The sequence below is a fragment of the Morone saxatilis genome, unplaced genomic scaffold (assembly GCF_004916995.1).
Source record: "Morone saxatilis isolate NCDOM2014 unplaced genomic scaffold, NCSU_SB_2.0 Contig5, whole genome shotgun sequence".
Taxonomy (NCBI): domain Eukaryota; kingdom Metazoa; phylum Chordata; class Actinopteri; family Moronidae; genus Morone; species Morone saxatilis.
In genome coordinates this window covers 22,501,031-22,512,640 of record NW_023340095.1, presented here as the reverse complement: position 1 = coordinate 22,512,640, position 11,610 = coordinate 22,501,031, and the positions used below count along the sequence as shown (strand labels likewise).

The 11,610-nt window shown below is 40.9% G+C and overlaps 1 protein-coding gene across 1 annotated transcript in view; it reads left to right on the top strand.

Annotated features, from left to right (window-relative positions):
- The window catches only part of man1a2 (mannosidase, alpha, class 1A, member 2), a 114,459-nt gene that overhangs the window by 36,442 nt on the left and 66,407 nt on the right, over nucleotides 1–11,610 (top strand). The window contains exon 3 of the mRNA XM_035676643.1: nucleotides 1,834–1,930. Coding sequence (XP_035532536.1) covers nucleotides 1,834–1,930 — 97 coding nt within the window. The remainder of the gene's footprint in view (nucleotides 1–1,833; nucleotides 1,931–11,610) is intronic.

Here is an 11,610-nt window from a genome sequence, read left to right as displayed (position 1 = left end):
TGAATATTATATTCCATTGCTGCCAAAAGATCCTCCTAAATGTTACACACTGGACCATCAGCGCATCCATCATTATTTATGGTCACTTTTGAGAGTTTCAAAAGTTCTGCAGGAGCTTCAGATGGATCCCCTTTCAGGACTATCAAGCATGAGAAGGGGCCTACAGTAGCCAAATAATGATAAAAATGGAGCTTTAATAAAAGAAAATGAACACAATACTAACAACCGTGTGATGCAAGATGCAGGGCATCAGCGCCAACTTAGTCATTTTCAAGGTCATCATAGAAAATGATGTGAGCAGCTGACAGGAATGTGGAGATAGAAAGGCTGGCAGATGGACAGACAATATAGAGAGAGAATTCAACAGATGTCCATAGAACCAGACAGTGACTTGACACAACCACACTGACATGAAATGTACTTCTCCGAGGTCGTCAATGCCACTTGTGGAGGAGGAAAAAAGGTTTGAGATTGATAGAGAGCAGCAGTGCTTGGGTAAAAGCTGGCACTTTTTCCTTCCCCGGCTGTGTCATCTTCTCTGTTTGCCCTGGAGCGCCTCTTCTCAGCATCAGCCTCCATGTCAGGGCTCATCTCACAATCTATTGCTCTTTTTATCCTCACCCCCCCTCCCCGAGCCTATCTCTTTCAGCTTCCTTTCAAAGGTCATACGAAGAACAGAATCTTATTTTGTTCTATCCGGTAGACAAATGTTTACAGATACAAGGTGAGAGGAGAGAAAGTAATGCACTAAAGCAAAACACAAAGAGAGAGCCTCAAAAAGCTATCCTCAGTTTGTGTTAAATGTGTTTATTATCATACCTACGTTGTTTGTCGGTGCTCTTCTTCAAACCCTCAAAGTTTAGTGTGTGTGCGTGTGTATGTGTGCGTGTGTGTGCATGTGTAGGTGTGTGGAGCGACCTGCTGTTAAATGCTGTACATCACGCTGGGGACAAAACGATGAACTTTGATTCGCAGGCATCCTCTTCCAGATTACAGTCTGTGGGGTCACACCCACCCTTCAGCCCTGCCAAACTGCTAGTGATTGTGTGTGTGTGGTGGGGCGAGGCAAAAAGTGTCTCATTTTATCTTACAATATCACGTGTATAAAAGATATGTAGCTGTTGATTGATTAATTGACTCATTATTGCTCTGCATTGATGGGCCCATGGATGTAAGTGATATTTCTAGGTTAAAGTAAGTGTTAAATAGCTATACATTGTGACAGCCATCACTGATATAGTGACGGATATAGAGTAACATAGGTCTCCAAGTCCCTCCTTTTTGCTGTAAAACCGGATAAATATTCTGGTATCTCGTTTCTACTTTATCCAGTCAGGAGAGAGAACTCCACAAAGAGGCACTCCTTAAGAAATTCAGTATGGTAACTTGGGGAGGAGGGAGGGGACTGCTAACAGGAACGGACAGAAAGATAGCCAAAATGCCGATTTCACTCACAGCACCTTTAAGATTGAAAGAACATGAAGGACTAAACCAAAATAAAAGGGTTTTTAATAGGAGAGGAAACCACATTTTTCTACCACCAACAAGGCTTAATGATTCTTCCTAAATACCTTTACTAGTTTTAGTGGAAACTTGACTTATTCCAGGGACAACAGCTGTTGTAACTGAAATCACATCATGTCTGATTCTAATTACATCAATGTAAAGTAAAATTATGATGCAGATTTAAACATCATTATCCACCCATCGTTACCGAACCATTATTTGGAGGCGCAATCACATGAGTTGCAGGATTTGTTATCTCACGTCACAATCATTACTCGGCGCTTCACATCTTCTTAACGCACTCTTTGTTGTCATTTTTTTTTTCAGATGATGAAGCACGCATGGGACAGCTACAGACAGTACGGCTGGGGTCACAACGAGCTGAAGCCCCTCGCCAAGAAAGGACATTCCACAAATATCTTTGGTAAGCCAGACATACAACTCTCTCCTACTGCTGCTGTCTGTCCCCATTGGCAGTTTGTTCACACAGTTGTAAAATCACACATGGATGCATGCATGAATGCACACACACTCTGTCTTTCTCACACTCAGACACATACACACACACACACACACACACACACACACGCCCTGTCTTTTCTCTTGTGGACAAGGTTATGTGATAATGCCTTTGGCAAGATGCATATCACTATAGAAAGAGTGTTTGCAAACAGAAGCACAAGATCACTGAAACCACCTGCAGAGGACACACATCACTGAAATGCCAGATAAAAGAAGATCAGAATATGTATTTGAAGTACTGGTAATATTTCACCATATTTTATCCAGTATATAAATCAATGGAGCAGTTGTTTTTCACACAAGGATACTGTGTTAGCTCTTTATAAAACGTCCCTGTAGCACAATGTCAGCAACACTAATGGCCATAATTAAAATAATATTTAAGTCTGAATAAATCTGTCACCCAGTAAAATGTTGTAATGTTAGATTTTGGTTTTGCCAGTGCGAGTAGAAACACTCGGTGAGATCTTTGCCAGGGTCCCATCACAAGGGAAATTCCTGTTTGTAGAGAGAAACTTTACCATTGGCAGTGAGGTCTGGTTTTTCAGCAGAGAGGTCAGTCCAACGCAGCCTCTCATCTGTGATTTGTGTTTTGGAGGCTGTTTTTTGGTATGCGCCTCTGCAGCTGCCATCTACAATAACATAGACACTAATTCTTCTGCTTACTTTGACCAACACCTATGACTTGACGTTGGGCTCAAAGTAAACATTTTTCACAGAAACACACATTTAACACATGAAAGTCTTTAAAACTAATAAACACGTAAATAATATACATAATATTAATACATAATAAATATGTATGGAAAAATGGACTGAATATCCTTTTGCTCGAGCACCCAAGTCAGACCCCATTTTATCAGTAAAAAGATCACTACATTGTTTTTTAGCTACAGCATTGTAACAGCAAGGTGGAATAACCGCAGGTCAGGCTGTACAATTTACCCCTGCAAAGTGGAAGATTATAGCCTACTCTCGCAATTCTGATTTGAATACAGCCCTAGTGTAAACATTGAACAGTGTATGTGTATTTTCGCAACAAAAGCAGCTAGCAGTAACAGGCCTGGATATGCATCATTGTGCCAGCAAAGGCAGGGAAGAAGACTGCAAGCCAGTGAACATGGATGCAAACTGTACAGATTTTAAAGTATTTAAAAAAAATGGCTTTGTGAAGGTTTTATGAGGAAGAAAATGCACTTTAAAGCTAAAGCATACAAACAAGTAACACTGAATGTAACATAACATTTGTTCGTTCAATGGGTCCCTTTTAGGGTCCATATTGTTTCCTGAATAAACACACTAAATGGCACCAGAGAGACACACGCTGACACTGGTGGACACAACACACACCAGCATTTTTCCCTTGTTTCCAGTGCAGACATGACCAACACTGTGCTACTGTACCTTCTCTTCTCAGGCACTGTCCTCTTCTGTGCTCTTGGAGCTGTCCCAGTGGATGAATAAGGTGTAGAATTATCCAGATCTACACCCCATAGTTACAGATAATATAATAAACACTTGTTGAGCAACAGTTGGCTAGAATGACTGTGTGTGCTGCAGGCATTAGATGATTCCCGTCATGTCACTTACTGTGCTCTTACCTTTGCCTTTATATATTCTTCTCTTCTCATGATTGAAAGAATAATTTTAACTTCCAAATGAAATGCTATCAGTATGTAGATATCAACAGATGCATTGGTTATATATGTAAATCCAAAGTCTGAATTATCAGTGCTGATGATCTCATATTAATCCAAAATCCCATATGGCTCTTTGCTAGGTCTTAATTATGCATGTGAAGATGTTCCTTAGTGCTAGTTTATCTGAGTGCTCATGAGTTGCCAGTTTGACTTGTGTGTTCCTCAGTTCTGCTTGTGAGTTTGTGCCTTAGGTTGTTGGATATGTGTGTGTGTGTGTGTGTGTCAGGATACATGCTTATGAGGCTTTTGTGTCAAATTGGAACCTTCCATCTGGCAAATTGGCTGGAGGCTCCTCTGTTATTTTATGAGCTGCTGCTAAATGCTATATAGATGCTGTTTGTCTGTGTGTTTCCATTTGTCGTTGTCCTTGTGTGACTGTTCATCTGCAGCCTGTCTTTGTGTTTTTCTCAGTGTCTCTGTGTGTGTTTTCTCCTGGCTTCTTGTGATGGTTGACTCTGGGTATCTGCAGCTTATTAGTCACAGGGTGGTCAGTAAAACACAAGCAACACACAAGGCAAAGAATCAGCCCTCACACCTCACAGAACCTACAGAACTTGGCTATATTGATTGTGAGTGTGTGTGTGTGTGTGTGTGTTTGTATGTGCATGTGTCTTGCAGAGTTGCACAGTCAAGAGAAAGCAATATATTGCAGTTACGGCAGATCTGTGTTGCTGTCTTACTGTAACTATTAGGGGCACTGACAGCTTGTACCAAAGGGACACCCACGCACAAAAGCGATGTGATTGGATGGAAACATGGATTACTGATCGACTGTGAATTGTGGATTTAAGTCACTTTGAATGTTTTGTCATTTAAAGTGAACCCTACTGCAATATATTTTGATGGTAAAGCCAATCTAAGAACATAATCCTCCTTTTTTTACTTGAGCTTTGAAACTGACCTCATGGGCTGACCACTTTGGCACAGAATTGTCCTGTGTCAGGCTGCCTAACACAGGCATTGCATATACACAGCAGTTTGCATACAGTTTGCCTCTGTTAAAGAATGCCTTCCATGTAGTTGTTAAAAGAGACAAAGGGTAAAGCTGTGTGTGCTCGCTCCACCCTTACAGCTCAGCCTTAATCTGTCCAGAGAGAAGACGAGAGGCCAGAATGGTAACAAGAGGACTGGGGCTCTCATTGTGGCACCAGGCTCAGATAACCTTGAGTTCACTGCCTGGCCCTGTTTTGTCTCTTTTATTTTTTCTTCTCCGCTGTGAGTGGGGCTGATTTTGAGTACAGATACAAACACAGCCTTTGTCTAGAGGGTAAGCAGTTCAAGCAAGGATAACGCATTGCCTTGTACAGGAAACACGGTTCAAGCTGGGTTAAGAAAAGCAAGGTTCAAGAAGGGTCAGACACAGCCAGCAAACTACCTTACACACACACACCCTTAGAGTTAATGGCAAAGACTCCATGCTGACAAAGGTCCAGCAAAGACTGAGGCTCATTTTCAACTGATGATGGTGTTTTGGGCTGCTGTAGAAACATGGCAGTTAAACATGGTGGACTCGTGGAAGAGGATCTGCTGCCTCTGGAGATAAAAAGTAAGGTAACAAAAACACAGAGATCTGGCTCTGCAAAGTGGTGATGGCCATTTTTCACTACTTTTTGACATTTTATAGATAGACTAAACAAATGATCAGTTCAGGAGAAAATAGTCAGCAGACTAATTAAAATGGAATTGCTAATTTAGAATGTTTGCTATAATAATAATAAACTGCACGTCTGAACTAACCACCACCACATACTCCCAGTTCCATGACTGCTTTCTGTGTCTTGTGGCTTTGATCGTAGTAACTCTGTTCTCAGCAGGTAGCCTGTTCGTCAGATGATGGACGACTCTATTCATCTCTCTGTTACTCTGTCTGGCCCACACACACATACACACACAGGGTAATAATACCCATGGGTAATTGCATGAGGAACATCAGCCACCACTGATTCAGCCTTAAAGCATTTGACCCTCGTTGAGGTTGTGGGTCGGTTGAAGCATAGCGTCCACCAGCAGCTGAAGTGGCCTTGTTTATTGTAGATGGACAGTGCAAGCTCTGATCTTTAAACACACTCTACATTGTTTGCGGGAAATGCCCTCAGGGGACGCAGGTCACTTTACACTGATCAGGACTTCAGTGTGAGTGTAAGTCCGCACTGCTGTCTCTCCGTCCCTCTGTGACCAAAGCAGTTTACAAACCCAAGATTCCTCCCGTTTTCATGGCTGAAGCGGTGTAGGTGAGATGAAATAAAGCATGAATCATATTTTTAAGGTGGGAGAGGTGAGTTAGCAATTTTGCACCTCAGGTTTCCTCGCCCCAGAGTCAATAGGTTTTTTCTGAATGAACATAAAATATGTTACTAAATACCAATCTGTGAAGCTTTTACATGTCTTAAAAAAGGCAGTTGCTAACAAGTGGCTAAATGAGACTACAGAGGTTGTCTGTGACAAACAGCACGCCAAACACGGAGATCTACTCACTAGTCCGCCTTAACAGCCCCGTCGTGTTTATACTCGCACTCTTGCAAATTATTCTAACTCAAACTTTCCATCTTGTAGATTTTAATTACGTGATTTAATTACAAGTTGGAAGTTTAGTGGTGGTGACATTAATTTCATGTGACTGTGGTGTAGTTTATAGACTAACATCAGCTTTTTACTTCGCATTTACACAGAAATCATAAAATTGGAGTTCATTTGTGAAGATTATGTTTCGTTTGCCACAGAGCTTATTTTTTGCAATAACCCAAAACCCAATTGAAAAATCCCATTGGCTTTTTGTGGAACCGGGGCGATGCTAACTTTAGGGTTGGGGTACAAAGATACATCATCGGCCATAGTTTCAATGATAGGAGGGAGAAAGGCTTGCTTGGTACTCTTGCAGGGAAGGCAGGGTTGTGTCTCAACAACTTCTTATTTAGTTGTTGGACGATGACTTGAGATTCTGATTAAGAAACATTTTTCAGCCAGCAATAAAGGATCAGGAGTATCCGTTTCCCAAGCTGCTCCTCTCAGTGGATTTCATTTGTGGCTTGGAGTGACCTTATTGGAGTCATTGTAGTGGATTTAATCTTGTCTGAACACGAGGGAATCCACTGGCGAGTCTGAGTCCTGCCCTGCCTGCTCGACCCAGTGACTGTTACTGCTTTATTGGTTTCCCCGAAAGCCTTCCGTCGGATGATTTTAATCTAAACTCGCAAGTGGAGAATCTCTCACTTCTCAGCCACATGGCTTTCTCCCACAGGCAGTTTGACATGCTCACAGTAAATGATATCACAGACTGCCTCAGGCATGCAGTTGCTAGAGGCCTGCCAGGGTAGGAGGCGATGGAGATGATGCAAAGCTGGGAGGAAGTTTGGACATCTGCACTGGCTCATGCTTTGTCTTTTTTAAGATTACTTTAGTTGTTTGTGCATCATGTTGAGACAGAGACGATCTGTCAGTTTAAACTGGGTCTCAAGAAATCTATGCATCCTTTTGAAAGGTGAAGGTCTTGTATCACTGCTTTGTAAACGTTTCAGAAATACTATTGCGTGGTTTAAATGTCCTATTTTCTTTTTGAACAACTCTTAACAGTCACCATGTAATTTTTAGGCAAGAATTTACCTCCTCCTTTCTGGTGACGTGTTGCTCTGGTAATCAAGAAAGGCTGCCGAGTATAGATTCTGTTTGGAATAATGGCTTATCCAGAATCCCATAAAACCACAACGCTAAAGCTAATGCTGCTTTGATGTCCAGCTTTTTAAATCAATAAACACTGAGGAGTGTAATCTTCTGTAGAGCTATTGGATTGTCGGCCCTTGCAATATCTCTGCAGGGTTCGTGTGCATACAGTGATAACCATGAAGTCAGAAGTCTGCTCTTGCTCATAGTCATGTAGCCCCCCCCCAAAGATCTAGGTCATGTCTTCACATGATTGGCTCCCAGGGCAAAACAGTGCATTACATCCTGGAAAAGGGTTGCATAGCAGCACCATGGCAATGCACCCATGGGTGAAGACCAATGAAACATAAATGGCGTGTGTAGCTATAGAGTTCGGTAATGCAGAATAAAGGGTCCAAATCTATTGCCATAAACTAAGACCTACTATATGTAAATATAAAAGACTTTTGGAAATACATGGCCTTGTTACCACTATATATTTACTGTGTGAACTGATCAGTGTGATAAGTTCCAGTGTGGGATAGGTGCTGGATACAAGAAATCAGTACAATTGAAGTACCCAACATATCACCAGATCTGGTTAGTGAAAATGAGTGTTCTATCCACTGGATGGTAGCCACATTGTGTTTCATTTTGACTACTTTATTACAGAATATGTATTGTTTGCATGTTCTCTGCTGCTTAGCTGGACAGCAGCCAGGAGGGTGGACAGACCATGAAATCCCATGGTTTCCTTTTCTGTTCAGTCATGTGCTTGTGATTTCTGTGCCTCAGTTGTGTAGTGGTTGTTCTTGGTGTGCATGGTCTGTTTGTAACCCTCCTTCCTCAGCTCTGCAAAAAGGCTGTTAAAGTGGTAATCAGGCCTAAGCATTTAGGCACTATTCTGAATGAAAGGGAATACACAATGTGCAAAAGTCTGAGCGAGGTGGAGTTGGATGGGAAGAGTCAGTTCCTCTCAGTTATTATGTTGGAGGAAGGGAGCTAGTGAAAAAAAAGCAGACAGAGAGAGAGACATTGAGGTGTTGAATTGGCAGCACAGTGAAATTGTTAAAAGCTGAGATGCACCAGTTGTCTCCAGCTCAAGTATATTAGTCCATAGTGAAATGAAGTGCTCACTGTGTGCACTATCAGGATAGATTGATTGCAAGGCAAGATATTGAATAACCTGCAGACAGTAATCCTAAAGTACTGATTATCTCCAAGTTTATGAATACAGCATGCTGTCAGCTGGAGGCTTTCATCCAAAGCACCTTAAAGTTCCATTAAAGTATAAATTTTTTATCACGGTTCAATCCTGTAAGGACTAATTTCATAAATGGAGTTGAGAAAAATAGTACATAAAAGAAGTCACACAACGCAGTCGTACGATCTACATTTTTTTATTTTTTATTTTTGGCCTTTTATTGCCTTTATTGGATAGTGACAGCCGAAGATAGAGAAAAGGGGGGCAGAGAGAGAGGGGATGACACGAAGCAAAGTGCCGCAGGTCGGATTCCAACCCGGGCCGCTGCAGCCGTACATGGGTCGCCAGCTCTACTGACTGAGCTAACCGGGCGCCCACGATCTACATTTAAGACATTTGTGTGACATTCCTGTCGCTGACCAGATCTACTGTGGCCATTTCACCAGACTTAACCAGTAAGCAGTTTGCTGTTGGTAGACGTTTTTGTTTATTTGGATGCCACTGAACTGGAATTTGCCAGCTTGTATTTCTGTCTGCTCTGAGTGGCTCCAGTAGTTTTGTATACTATGAGTGCATTTATGTCCTTAATGTTTGCAAAAAGAAATGGTAGGTTTTGATCTACTATCTACCAAAATCTAGCATCTGATCTATTTAGGTTGAAGTGATTCTTTTCCCAATAACCTTCAGGGATGTTGGCTTAATGAAGCTTAACTCCACACCAGGAACATTTCCTAATCTCTTTAATATTCATAAGCTCATAGCCATAGCTCCTTCGTCAGCCCCCTGATTAAAATCACCCATTATACCAATGGAAGTTTTTACAACTAATGGCAAAATTATGTTCCACTGGTTATTTCCCTCGTTGGACGAGATGCAAAGCGACATGCTGCTAAACTGAAAACAATGAAACGGTTGAAAGGACCACACATCAACTTTGGCCTCTTTTTTATTTCCTTCTCAGCCTGATGTGTATCCTTGGATGTCTTCATAACTGTGGCAGTCGGAGGGGTCGAGTGGAATGAGAGGTTTCACTGATGATCACTTTAAAATAACTGCCTGAGGGCCAAAGCTGCTTTGTATATGAGAGGAGAAGGGCAAGAGAGGGAAGCAGAGATCATGGTTTGGGGATGTAGAAGACGAAGAAGAAGGGAGAGCAGTACAGTAGCTCACCTTGGTAAGGCTGTTAACAAGAGCTGGTATTAAATTTACCCTTTGCGGAACCCCCTTCCCTCTTAGTTAGCGTTGCTGAGCTTTCAGATCTAGCAGTGCACACATGGAGTTTACAGTGATAATGGTGCTGCTTTTGCTAGTCAATATTTGTGGTGTTCTTTGCAACAATGGTTCCTTGATTTCAGACAGCGGTAGACAAAAGCAGCCAACTCATTTGTGACAACAGCATTTATTGCATGACTGTCTGTACTGGAAGAGGGATCCCCCCTTTGTTGATCTCCCTGAAGTTTGTCTCTTTATTCCTGTTAAATTGGCATATGTGAGATGTGATTTTGTGATTGATTTGTGATTATGGGCCATATATATAAGACTTGACTTGACTTGTATCTAGCTAGCAAATTAATGTTTAAGTTTTAATCCTTGGGATTTCCGTCCTACTCAATTTGGTGAGACCTGTGGTTACTGGTAGTGGGCCTAACAGTAAGTGCTGGTCAATACTACAGGTACCAGGATTCAGGGGGGCAGCAAAAAAGCCAGGCAATGATTGGCCTATTTCCATCATTTTCTAAGTGATCTGATTTCATGCTGCACACAGCATGAGTCAGAACGGCAGGGCGTAGTGAAGAAGTTGGTTACCTTGTTGAGAAGTTGGAGGTGAGCAGCATGTCGCCTGCAGCTCTTTATCTACCAGCTTACACTGGCTGCTCCTTCTTGGTCCATTACACTCTGCAATATTTCAAACTGATCTGCTGACAAAAAATGCCAAAAATCTGTCTTGTTTTCTAGATGGATTTTTCATAACTGTGAGTGCTAATTACAGCAGCGTACTGCTGCCATGCCAGAAGAAACAAAAAGCATCAGTGTCACGTTACAACATGAAATGTTTGTTGTTATAATATATTTTCATGTTCGAACAACAAATGTTCATATTAATACTACATACGAACTTGCCATGTTAACAAGACATTTTTCTTGTTATAGCATATAATATTTATCTTGTTATAACATGAAATGCTTGAAGGTTATAATAAGTTATTACATTATAACATGATAAAAAGTATATTATAACAAGAAAAGTTTGCCGTTGTACCAGGGCTGTACAAATAATTGAAATACTATCAAAATCGCAGTATACCTAAGAGCAATATGCAAAGCGCAGAAGCTGAAAATCTTATTCCCCAGATTTAAGAAAACATTTTGTTTGATTCTGCCTCATGACTCCTGATTTTATGTTTTTGTTGTAAAAATTCAATTTGTGATAGAAAAATGATCATTCCCACACTATCTGTGAATCATATCGCAATGGCAGTTTGTCACAATAATTGTAATATGATGTATTTATCATATCATGCAGCCCTAATAGCAATATAAGTTATCACGTTAACATAAACGTTTTTAAGTTATGGTTGGAAACTACTATATCTCCAGTTTACTTTACCAGGTGATCCAACAATGACAACCTTGCAAAAATTTCTTTATTAAGTCTTTAATATGCATTTTAAAGCTACATACATAATATGATATAGTGCAGTGTAATGATGTTACAGTGACTAAAGGATAAAAAGGCTACAGGGCCCATGTAAAAAATTAATATCCTCACTGGTTAATGGTCCATGTAAAAGATGCAACATTGTTTCTGTACTGCAGGTGTTAGCCCTAGTTTTATAATATACTCAAGCAGTATAGAGCAGTAAATTAATATTAGTAATAATAAATTCAAATTATTAATTCATTGCAGGGACAACTCTCTTGCCAGTATCTAGTACACCACATTGATACATTGATCAAAACTCTGTAGCTAGCATTTATCAGGCATTGTTTCTCATAATGAAAGTTTTAGCACAGAAAATCTTTAAATGTGGCATGCCCTTA